This window comes from Cannabis sativa, chromosome 4 (genome assembly GCF_029168945.1).
Source record: "Cannabis sativa cultivar Pink pepper isolate KNU-18-1 chromosome 4, ASM2916894v1, whole genome shotgun sequence".
NCBI classification, from domain to species: Eukaryota; Viridiplantae; Streptophyta; class Magnoliopsida; order Rosales; family Cannabaceae; genus Cannabis; species Cannabis sativa.
The window spans coordinates 71,676,343-71,688,777 of NC_083604.1; the positions used below are offsets into that span (position 1 = coordinate 71,676,343).

The window sequence follows — 12,435 nt, forward strand, 5'->3', positions numbered from 1 at the left end:
TAAGCAAAATATCTCTTAATCTTGTATTTCATTACCAAATTATATCTTAATTTCTCGGTATTATCCTGATCTATATATAATACAAATTATATTATATAATAATATATGAAGATATAGCAATAATTAAGTTTGTGCTTAATAATGTTGGATATTTGATGGAGATCCTGTGGCCAGTATCAAGCTTTTGGACTATTCAAAGAGGTACCTAGTTTATCGTACGGTCGTGATCTAATTGTCGGCGGGCCAGGACATGCCAACTTATATATTAAATCATTTTTATTTCATATAAATGTGCCTTTGAATTGGACAAATAACACAATAATAAATAGATTAATTAGATATATATAGAGATAGAGAGAAATTTTTAAATATTTATATATATATAAATTTTATAATATTAGTGGTTATCAAAGACAGACATATAATATTCTCGGGTGCATGTGATTCTCACCTTGGCAGGCTAGCTAAGCTGTATATACGTTATTTTGATGATTAATGTCTTTGTGTTTATTATCTAAATAATTTTTTTTTAAAAAAAATAAAAACCCTTGTGATTCTCAACAAATTTTCATATAGAAATTAATTGTAATTAAGTTAATAATTATTAATAATTAAATTATGTCTCGTTTGTTATTATTATTATATTTAATTTAATATTTATTGCATTGCTGGAGTTGTCTGGGGCATCTATTTCACAAAACTTGAATCAGATTGGCTAAGGCACTGGGATTTGTTTGGCATGCCTCAAAACCCAAGTGCAACAAACACTTTGGGTTCTGCGTGAGAGAGAATCTTAAATTCTTCATCTCTCTCCTTTATTAATTATTATATTTTATATATATAAATGTATATATGTGTGTGTTGCAGTATATACTGATGGGGAATATGAGAGCAAGATAAATAAGTTCTTTCTCTGTATCAAATAAAGACACATGTAGCTGTTTTTCAAGTTGGGGTTTTGGAAGTAAAAGTACAGTGCTCTCTCTTCTACGTTCTTCTTCTTCTTCTGATCTGAAACAAAAAGAGACTCTCAAAGAAAAAGCTTTCTAGGCTTCTAGCTAGTAGTCTTCTCTTCTTTCAGCTCCTTTTAACCAAAATAACAGGTTAGAATTATTACTATTATACTATACATATATTAGTTTTCCTTTTGTATATCTTCTGTTTGAATCATAATTTAGTATAGGATCTACAACTGCTTAGTTGATGAATTTGCAGGCTTTGATGATTAGTTTTGTCTATATATTTTGAGTATATATAATAAGTTCCAAATACTCTTTCTCTTTCTATTTCTCTCTATCCCTCCGATCTATATACACATAACAAAACTACACTAGTGCCGGGGTTTATGGTTTATATTTTTACTCTTGCTTTTAGAAACATTAATAATTCGAACTGTACGTAATTGATCTGATCCATCAGCCAAAAATATTTTCAAAGGATAATAATTATCGGATTTATTATAACCATGCTAAAATAATGAAGCTAACTGATATATTTGGGTTGGTACGTACTACTACTAATAATTAAGATATTGTGATTTGTTTTTGGTTTTTTACTAAAATAATTACTTGTTCGCATGATCATCAATATTATGTGTGTATATATATACCACATTTAAGCGTAGATAGGCTATAGCCAAATTATAAGAACCTTATTATTATGATCGATATTATTCACAAGTTTTCCTATATAAGACAGAATGTAGCTGTTTTTTGATATGTATGTACAACCAACCAAAAATAATTGGTATTCCAACCCTTAATATTAGCAAACACACCATAGCTTTTGTCATATATAGTTTGCTACATAGCTATCTAGGCAAGAGTATAATCTACGTCATAAAAAAATTGAAAATTTTGATTTTAAGAAGAAAATTCAAAATTCAGGCCAGTAGGGTATATAATCGGCAAAGAATGCGGATTACAGAAATCAAGATTGGAGAACATGTGTACATATAATAATAATAATAATATATTTATATATAAATATAACAAATTAAGAAGCTGCACATGATATTTAGTTAGCTAGGTATTTATACTACTATGATGATGGAGATGGTGTCCCACTTTTTTGTAACTGTATATAGGGGCCAGGGAGATATTTTTTTGTATCAAACTATTATATTGTGGCCCAAAATGGCTTTAACATGAAGGAGGACAATCAAAACAAACCGACAAATTGTGCTAAAAGTAGTACCCAGTACTGTTTTTCGTTATCTCTATATTGATTTAGGTATTTGAAAACCTCACTACTCTTCTTTCTTTTCTTAAAAAGAAATATTCTCATAAACCTATTATATACCATGAATGAGGAGGATGGTGCTGATATTGATATTATTATAAATATATATTATTATTCAGTCTGCTTTAAATGTTTACTACTTTTCCTCGTTTGACAGGTATAGAAGCGTGAGAGGTGAAAAGGGCATTAATACTAGCTAGATCCGGATATATATGCATTTCTGAGCACATACTAGCTTTTCTTCAAGAAGATAATTATATATATATACAGGTCAACCTCCATATATATATATATATAAAGATTCGAAATCTAAAGCACAACAATGGAGAAACCCCTCTTTAAACCATACGACAAGGAATTCATGAAGATGGCTATGATAAAGCATGAAGAAACTTTTAAAGAACAGGTATTTTTTTTTTAATATTATACATTATTATATACTAATTTAGGAAAAATCTATATCATGGTAATTATTCATGGGGTCGAAATTAACATATAGTGTTTTTTATTCAAAATTATTGTTAGGTGTATGAACTTCATCGTTTATACCAAATCCAGAAGATTTTGATGAAAAACATCGGACGGAGCAGAATGAAAGAAACCCATTTCAATAATCAGCTTGAATCTCAAAACAGACGACAATTTATGATACTGGATTTGGAGCAGCCTTCAGTAACTGAAGACCAGTTCAATAAAATTAACATCGCAGAAGACTCAGACGACGGTGATATTAATAATAACAATACTGACAGTAACAACAATAATAATAATAACAACAATAATAATGTTGTTAATCTGGAGATTATAGACGAGAGTGAGATTGAGCTCACTTTGGGCTTGGGCCTTGGGCCCACCAGTTATAGTCGAAGTCGAAGCCGGAAAACATCAGATTCCGGCCCAAGTTTCTCTTCCTCTTCAACTGGATCCAGCCAGATGAACTCTCGAAATCATTACAACAACAGATCGAGAGAAACGACAAGAGTAGAGTTAAACGACAGCGGTGGTGGTAGGGGACAGGTCCCTGATGCGACGCCGTCTGGATACCATGGCGTCGTCGGAGGGGAATTGCGACGGGAGAGACTAAAACATCAACCACCTTGGTTATTTCAAGTTTTGAGCTTGAATATGACTTGTGAATGAGAATATATTTTGTAATTCTTGGTCATTTGGATATTTTTAGATTTTCTTTTTTCATTTTCCATCCTTTTTTTTTTTTTGGCTAATTTTCTGATTTGATTTTTTTTTTTAGGGGTGGAATTTTCTAATTAGTTTTATTTTTCAGAAATTCAATGTTGTAATAGCCTAATATGGTGATGGAAAGTCTTGTATAGAATTTAGCACTTGTCTTTCCTTGGCTTGCTATTATTATGCAAAGTCCCCATCTAATCTAAAAACGTGACTCTTTGATTACTAATACATATTCTTCTTGCATATATTTTTTTTTTAATTACTAATTATAAGAATAAAATCCAATGAAATCTAAACAACTGGGACATTCACTGTATTGGACACTAATCTAGCTATTGTCAGCTCATGAATTTACATTTAAAAAATAAAAAATCCAATGGAGGACTGTTCAATGTTGTACAGCAAATTATATTTACAGAAACAAAAATTATTTAAAATATTAGATTCTGAATAGAAGTATTGCCAAATGGGTTTCTTTATTATAAAATTTATTGTATTTACCTTAGTCTAGTTCTTGGAATTTCGCTCTAGTATATTGTGTGTGTGTGTGTGTATAACAAACAGTACTGAAAATTTGACCAATTTTCAGTCTGGTGTCTGTGGCAGGCTGCTTCATCAGTTAGTGGCAGGCTACTAAGCTTAAAAGCAGATTTGATCTGAGATTCCATTTTGACTATATGTAAAATTATCATATTAAAGCTGATTCGAGAGTTGAGACATTGACTCTTGAACCATATAGCCATATTCTTCATTTGTGTGTTAATTTTTCTTATCAGATCTATAATGTTTCTAAGTGTGATCATGTGTGTGTGTGTTTTGGTATCCATAGATATAGATATAAACTTCATCATCAATAGAGAAGCAAAAGAAGAACATCATATCAATAATAAAATTTAAAGCAGAAAAAGACCTCTAAAAAGCTTTGAACAAAGTCCATCAAGAAACAATTATAATAAAGTAGGATAATTTAATTTAATTATTTATGTAAAATCATTTGAAAGAGTCTCATAATTTAAGGAGCCATCTTTTAGATTCCATGATGATATGCCCCGACATTAACATGCTCAACACTCCTAGCCTGTCTCGCAAGCGAGTCTTACTTTCGTAAAAGCTCTTTATCTTAAAGCATTCAATAATTCATATACAGACCCCACAACACAAGCTCCTTCTTCTGCCCCCCCACCAAAAAAATAAAAGTAGTAGTAAACTTATTCAGCTTAGAACATACAGGTTCTAAATTGAATTTAATCATTTTTTAACTGATCAAGATGGAAGGTGTTTTTAAAACCATCTACCTGTTTATTCAAAGGACAAACTATTTGGATTTAAAAAAAAATAGATTCGAAAAGTTATGATTTCATCAAAGTTGGATCTATCATTACATTTACACATGTGTTGAGAGAGAGGTATGAATAAAAATTACCGAATTAAAAAGTGATTCCAAGCATTGGATTCTGTTTCACTCACCTTGATTATGATGTCAATCCGTGTGATTAATAGAATGGCACTAAGAACAAGGGGAGTCAGCATTTGTTTTTTGTCTAGTATGTTAGAAACATCATCAGAGTCCCAAAAATCAAAATACTTTGAATGATTCCACTCTACTTTACATTCTTCCACCCCATTATTAAATTATATGGCTTCATCTTACACAAAAACATAATTATTATTTACAACAATCTTCCATACAGAACAGGACAAAAGAAAGAAGTAAAATTAATCACGAAAACCGAAAAGAAAAAAAAACACATTCTTAGCTAGTAATCATTCTCAAGAGTTGTAAGACAAAACAATAAAGAAAAAACTGAACTTCTTACAGTGTATGACATAGCTCAGAAAGTAAAACAATGGCTCATCAGGATATTGAATGCCGCCGATCTTTAGCTGGTTTTGTCCGAGTTTTGTATGAAGGTGTCATTCCATCTGAGCGGACAAAAGGGTAAAGCCTCCCAAGTTTCTTTGACACTGAGTTCATGAATGATTTTCTTGGCTGAGGAGGCTTATCAGCAGGTGATGACATGATTGTTCCAATAGGACTATTCGCAGCAGTTGACCTTCCTGTGTTTGATCTTTCAATTTCTTTTAGCTTCATTTTCATTTTCACTAGTTCTAATTTGAGTTCATCATTTTCTCTGCGCAGGCTGGAGAGCTCGTCTGAAATCGGGTGCATGTCATTGGAATATAAGTTCATCTTCACTGAAGGAATAGCAGGTGATTCGCTGCCTGATAGGCTACCATTCATCACTTCTCTGAATCTTTGTTGTTCGTAGTAAAGCACTTGGACCACAGTTTGTACTGGCAGCCTATCATTTTGAGCCGCGTGGGCGCAGGCCTCCCGAGACAGCTTCTGGCAGTCCATCAAGCTGCATACCTTCTTCCTCTCCATGTCACTTAGAGCAGGATGAGCCTATCGTTTTGTGAGTTTAACAGAAAAGGAAAAAAAAAATCACAACTCGTTTCACCAATGTATGTGAGTCTAATATTCTTTGATTAATTCACATGTCAAAACATTTTCATGAGATAAGTGATAATTGTTTAAATGAACATAACTGTTATTGATGATAAATGTAATGCTGATTGTGTTAATGGAGTTTTAAGAATGTTAAACTGAAGAAAGAGTTGGGTGAGTGTGTTCACCTTTAGATAAATGTCAATGGCTCTATACATCCCATCTTCGGTTACCCTTGATTGCTCTGGAATAAGTTCAGCAAGACTGTTGAATTTTGAAACAGGTAAGTTTCTATCAGAAGCTATTTCAGCTAGGTAGTTTTCCATTAGCTTCCCAACTCGTTCGAGCTCACTTTGTGGAGGGGAGACATAATCCTCATCTCCATTAAACACGTAACGAGTACCACTCATTTCGTAATCAAGGAAATTTGTCATGATTCTCTGAACACTGTCCACATCAAACAATGTGTCACCAGTGAATGAATATGAAGGAATTAAGAGATCATCCAAAACAGCCTGCCCCAACTGCATTCCCATCCTTTTCTCCAAATCTAGGCGGCAAGCAACTGTTGTCTCGAGATAGAGCGCTGCTCGCAGGAGCATTGAAAGAAAACTAACTGACATAGCATTTTTCTCCTTTGGTAGAAGACTAACTATTGTTTCTAGCACAACTCTCTTCTCATGTTCTTGTCTTGGCTCGATTTTCTTCCTTCCCTTACCAAATATTTCCTGCACCAGAAAAGAGTACTTTTAGCTTTCAGTTCTTAACATTGATTGAAACAATGAAAAACAGCATAGTTCTTACCAAACCTCTCAGTGATTTTTGAGCATAAAGCATGAGAATTGGCCCAAGAGCGTATTGCTTGAACCCTCTTGCCATCATGGCAACTAGAACTCTTTGGAACATATCGATTCGAAGAACGGTCAGATCTTCAGCCCACCAATCAACAACTGGTTTTGAACCAGAAACTAAGGAAGAAATCACACCCTCACTTCCACTTTCAGTGCTCCTTCCGGACATACAGAATTGGCTATCTTTGCAGGCTATATAGGCAATTGCATCTATGCATTTGCTGACCAATTTAACTTTCTCTGCTATTGGTAGAAAATTTTCTGAAATATGTAGAATAGAGGCTGCTCCTGCAAGAGTTTTGAGTGCCACTTCACTCAAGAAGGCTTCAGTTCTTCCAACTAAGTTTCCAACTGCATACTCCTCAGTCATCCCAAGATACTCTGCTACACATCTCAGCATGACAATATTTTCTGTGCTTATCTCGAAATTTATTCCATAGCAGAATTTGGCAGCAAGTTCAAACGCTTCTGCCCCACCAGGAACATCAGCAAGAGCGATTACACAAAGATCAGGATCATTAGAATCCGATACCAGTTTTCGTATATGTCCACTCTTCGAAACTAATGGAAACTGCCAATAAAGTATGCAATAGATAATGAATTAAGTTATAGTTGTCATACAATTGATAACTGAGTAAAAACTTGGTGCTGCTCAATTCTTATATGAATAGTTTATGTGCAATAGTATAGCCATGTTAGTTCTATATGAATAGTTATTGTATTCTTTTACCATACAAATTCATAATTTAGTGTTTGAAATTGAGATGAATAATACCTTGTGTAATGAGAATGAAACTTCTCCAACTTTGATAGTAACATCACTGGGAATCTCTTGAGAGAAAATCCTGCAAAATTTAAAGTCAATCTTGGTAAGAAAAGGTCACCAATATAGTAGCACGAGTAGTAGTATGACATAATAATTGAATAAATAAGAGTTGGGAAACTAAATAGATAAAAGAAAAGAATATTAATGGAAATAAGACCATTCACTGGTTCTCTTCAGAGCAGTGGAAAGAAGTTCCTTCTTTTTGGAGGTCATATTTACATCAATAGGTGCAGGTTGCTCCTGATCAAGATCTACCATGGCAGTGACAGAAGAGTCCTTTGTCATGATCATTTCTGCATCATATATACTAAACTACAGAGTGAAATAATGAGAGAGAGAGAGAGAGAGAGAGAGAGAGAGAGAGAGAGAGAGAGAGAGAGAGAGAGAGAGCTTCAGTTCAGATGCTGCTGTCCCAAAAGGTAGTGATGAGGCAACACTAATTGTATGTCTAATCCAGGGTACTCTTTTGTTTCTTTTGGACCTTTTTTTCAAAAGTTTTCATTCAGCAACAGAAACTAAAACATTATGCAATAATATAGCCAGTACTGAGGGAAAAAAAGGATAAAAAAAAATGAAGCTCAAAACTTTTTGGTCATTCTTTTAGTAACTAAATTATCCATCTTTCTTCAGCATCATTAAACAACACCTCACGTTACGAATAACGGTTGATGAATTATCCAAAATGACCCCTCTCTCTTTTTCTCCGGCTGTGAGAGGACAGTGGGATAACAAATAAAGGGTATAAATGGAATTAGTGGATTTCAAAGGGGTAATAAAGGAACATATGGTGCTCACAGTGTGTGGTGTTGGGTTGGGGATTTTGTGAAAGGATCAGATAGTTGAATGTTGATTGGCTGCTAATGATATAAAGTTCCCACTTGAGAACCAATCCCATCCACAAAAGTTCCCATCTTTCCCATTTTTCCCTTGAGATTTCCATTACTCTAGCTAATGAGATTCAGTCCAGAGAAAAATGACCAATATTAGGGTTATGAAAGCCTTAGCCTGAGAAATTATATATACACAAGTTTTCATGATTTTGACAGAAAAAAAACCAAGAATCTAACAAGGTGGAGTTATTAAAATTTTCGGAGAAAAAGTTGTTTCCCAACAGTACAAACGGATATTACAAAACAATATCACCAAAGTTGCTTTTTAAGTACATTATTAGGCAAAATAGAACCAGGTGACAGACTCTAATAAACTCCCCAAGTAGAAACTGTGATCTTTCGAGAATCATATGTATCCATAAAGCTATATATATAATTAACTAAATTAAACTCCTTACCACTTTGGTCAAATCCATAATCATATTAATATTCTCACATGGAAGTAGACAAGCATTTAAAATGCACAAGTTCAAACTAGCTATCTACCACTTCTTTTTACTATTATGTTCCTTTTCTTTTTGTACTCTTATGTAAAGTTTTTCCTACTAATAATTTTCCAAATATTTCTGCATGTTTTCATTCATGAAGGGAATTTCTTTTATTTTGCCTGAAAAAAAGAAGAAAGAATGCAATAGTAATGGGATATATGGGTCACTCTGTGAGTCTCTCACCTACCTTTTATCGTTACAAATATGATGATTTAAATTAAAGGATAACCGTTTTAGACTAGATAATACTATTCAGTTGATTATCAAAAAAGATAATACTATACACAGTTATTAACTTATTGCAAACGACAAGGAATGTAATAAACTTAATCCATAATAAATTAAAGATGGGCATACATGAAAACAACTGCTCCATTAAGATGAGATGAAAGTTTTTCCAACCATTGTACAAGGGACCCATTATGGACGTTGAGTTAACATATTATACATTGATAAGCCCATCAATTATCTATTGGTACTTGATTAATTGTCCTTAGAAACTTAAATTATTTTCAAGGGTATGTTGTTAGGAAGAAGCTAGCTAGCTACACAAAGTAATACAATTAGCAATATATAGGGGGTCTCGTTCTCGCTTTTGTTGGAAGAAATGACTCATGTTGATCAGGGTCGGTTCTGAAGCGAGACGAAGGAGGCAGCCACCTTATGCCCCCACCACTTAGGGCATCTATTTTGAAAAAAAAATTAAAATATAGTTAATAATAAAATAAAATAAAAAATAATACATAATACCAAATACATGTTACACGGTTCAGTGGTAATTTAATTAGAGTAATATCTAAGATGTTCGGTATTCAAATTCCAACAATCTTACTTTTTATGAGAAAATTAGACTCTATACATTTTTTATATTGTCTCTTTTATTTTTATCCTCTTTTTTAAAGTCTATCATTTTTACTTCTTTTTTAAAACATTGTACCAATTTTGCCTCTGTCACTTCAAGATACTCTCCATGTGACTCCTTTATGTCAAAATATTTTAGGTACTGTATATATAAAAAGAGGTATGTTTCAATTAAATAAAAATTAAAGCTAAATTTAGTTAATTGATTAATAAAAAAAAGTATTTTTCAACTTATCCTCTTTTTTATTGGGTCTCATTTTTTATTTTTGCTTAAGGCTCAAATTAGCATAAAGTCAGCTCTGATGCTGATACATTTGCTATAAGGTACTTTTGTTGCATTTTTTACAAATTGAAAGAGAATGTTTCTTGGACAGGGGTTTAAGTTCCAACTTAAAATCAATTGGTACTAAGTGGAGTAGCTCAATTCCTATATTGCTTCCCATATATTCTCAATTTAGAATTATTTCTAATAGCATTTTACATATTTATCTAATATCTTTGTAGTTTATCCTTTCTCAATTAAATATAAAGGCACGGTACACAAATTTTTCAACAGCTTGGATACTTTTATTGTAAATGTCACTTATTAATTGGGTATCTTAAGCATAAATATTTTTGCAATGGGGTACTTTTTTTTTTTTTTTTGAGTACTTGAATTTGCCTACAAAATATACACGACTACATCAAAAGATGATCGAATCGAAGAATAGTTTCACAACAAAAGGATTGATGCTAGTTCTATTTTCATTTTCCTATTTTAGGAAGAAGCTAGCTTACCTCACCTCAGATGGGAGTGAATATAGAACCAAACTATTAGTACTAGTAGACTAAGTTTTATATATAACTGTTGAAATAATTGATTAATAAATGTATAATTCTCTTCATACTATGCAATAGTCTTATCTATTGTATTAAACAAAATGAGTATATTATTCTAATTTGAGCTAGCCACTGACTATATATGAGTGTTAGAGCTGTTAATTCTAGTTAGATATCATTAGAGAATTTGTTATGATTTGGTTCAATTAGTTGTTATCTATTGTTTGTATATAAACTCACAACTCAATCAATAATAGAAAAAAAAAAAAAATCATCTACGAGTGGAGGCAACAATGCTCCACCCACTTTTATGTTTTTTTAATTATGTTAGCCAATTATAAAAGAGAAAAAAAAATTGAGCAACAACGGTGTTAATGTTATAGCTGCAAAGAGAAATGCTAAAAGATACTAGTGGTGTCAAACACCCTCTTACGTGTCAATATTGTTATTGATCCAACTAAGTATCGAGTCTCATATAATTTTATTTAATAATGTTTAGAGAGTATCATTAGTCAATCACAAAGTTACACGTTTAGAAAATGTTAAGCACTAGTAGTGCCCAATAGCAATGTCACAAATTATGTTTACTTCGGCTACAAAATTAAATGGGGATCCATATGGGTCCATTTATTTTGCCAAACAACTCAACAAATTTTTAGGATGAAGATGCTCTTAAAGGTTAATAGGCTTCTTGTGGGAAATAGTTATGGCCATCATGCAATTTAAGGGCCCTTTTTTTTAGTGATGATTGAAAACTACAACTCCTAGCGAGCGTTGATAGTGAATGGCGCGACTTAACCACATTAATTAATGGATTTCATTGAATAATTCCAACTCCAAATAATGTATCACATAAGTGGCTCCACATGGTTTATCCAAATGGATGTGTTTCTCCAACTCGGATGACCATGTCCTCTATCTCTACACATTATATTTTTATGAACTAAATAACGCCAGAAAAAATAATAGTTGGTATTAGGTATTTTGAATTATTCTGTTCAAAAAAAAAAAAAAAAAAGAATTGTTGTGTGTTATCATTTCAAAAATAAAAAATAATAAATAAAATAAAATAAAATTGTGTATTAAATTTAACATAAGATTAATAATGATTGGTTTTAATACAAATTTTTTAATTACAATATTTTACTAATTATTTCTTAAATATTTTTATTAATAATCACAATAATATTTTACTTTTTATACTAATTTTTATTTTAAAATACTATTATGTATTGGAGTATAATTACAGTAAAAAATATAATATATAAATATATTAATCAAAGTTGACACTATTTAGATCTTTATTGGATATTTTTCTAAGCACAAAAAAAAAAAAAAACTTTATGTATTTTTCACGTATTTATCTTTTTCTTTTTTAAATAAAAAAATCATCTTTATTAATAATTAAACTCTGTTATCAAACTAGGTAAAAAATTAGTTGGAACGGACTCCAAATTGAAACAACGACTAAGGTATAAAATAAAAGATCTAGCGTAACTATAAATCACCCTATTAGTTGATCGCTTAATGAAAAAACTGAAACATTTCTCAAATCTTAAAGTAAAGATGTATGATCTTGAATAACACAACCAAATAAAGAAATCATAATAATGGGACTCCGTAAAGTGTGTACAACCTTAAGACAATATGTCTCACATACATGTTTGTCCATTCTTTTTTCTTGATCCAACTCACGACTTCCTTAACCTCCAAGGACTCAACAAGGTACATCCCTAAATGAGAAGGCCTTTATAATCCTGAGCTAATATTCCAATCCCATAACTTCGACCCACTTCAAATATCATTACATCTACATTGACCT

General features: G+C 31.9%; 2 protein-coding genes across 4 annotated transcripts; one reads left to right on the top strand and one right to left on the bottom strand.

Annotated features, from left to right (window-relative positions):
* Window positions 1–322: 322 nt before the first annotated feature.
* Window positions 323–3,655, top strand: LOC115714331 (uncharacterized). 3 transcript variants are annotated; one of them, XM_030642996.2, is made up of 3 exons: window positions 323–1,103; window positions 2,399–2,647; window positions 2,767–3,655. In XM_030642996.2, the coding sequence occupies exons 2-3, from the start codon at window positions 2,564–2,566 to the stop codon at window positions 3,379–3,381; spliced, it is 699 nt and encodes a 232-aa protein (XP_030498856.1). In that variant the 5' UTR covers window positions 323–1,103; window positions 2,399–2,563; the 3' UTR covers window positions 3,382–3,655. The 3 variants fall into 3 exon arrangements, with proteins under 3 accessions (XP_030498856.1, XP_030498854.1, XP_030498857.1); XM_030642997.2 differs by lacking the exon at window positions 323–1,103 and adding an exon at window positions 1,146–2,232; XM_030642994.2 differs by having other exon boundaries at window positions 323–2,647.
* A 1,421-nt stretch (window positions 3,656–5,076) lies between these two features.
* LOC115712843 (BTB/POZ domain-containing protein SR1IP1) lies at window positions 5,077–9,100 on the bottom strand. The gene is made up of 5 exons (XM_030641232.2): window positions 7,713–9,100; window positions 7,505–7,574; window positions 6,683–7,300; window positions 6,067–6,606; window positions 5,077–5,836 (listed from the first exon to the last, which is right to left on the bottom strand). Exons 1-5 carry the CDS (start codon window positions 7,844–7,846, stop codon window positions 5,285–5,287), a joined length of 1,914 nt encoding a protein of 637 aa, XP_030497092.2. The 5' UTR covers window positions 7,847–9,100; the 3' UTR covers window positions 5,077–5,284.
* Between the last annotated feature and the right edge of the window lie 3,335 nt (window positions 9,101–12,435).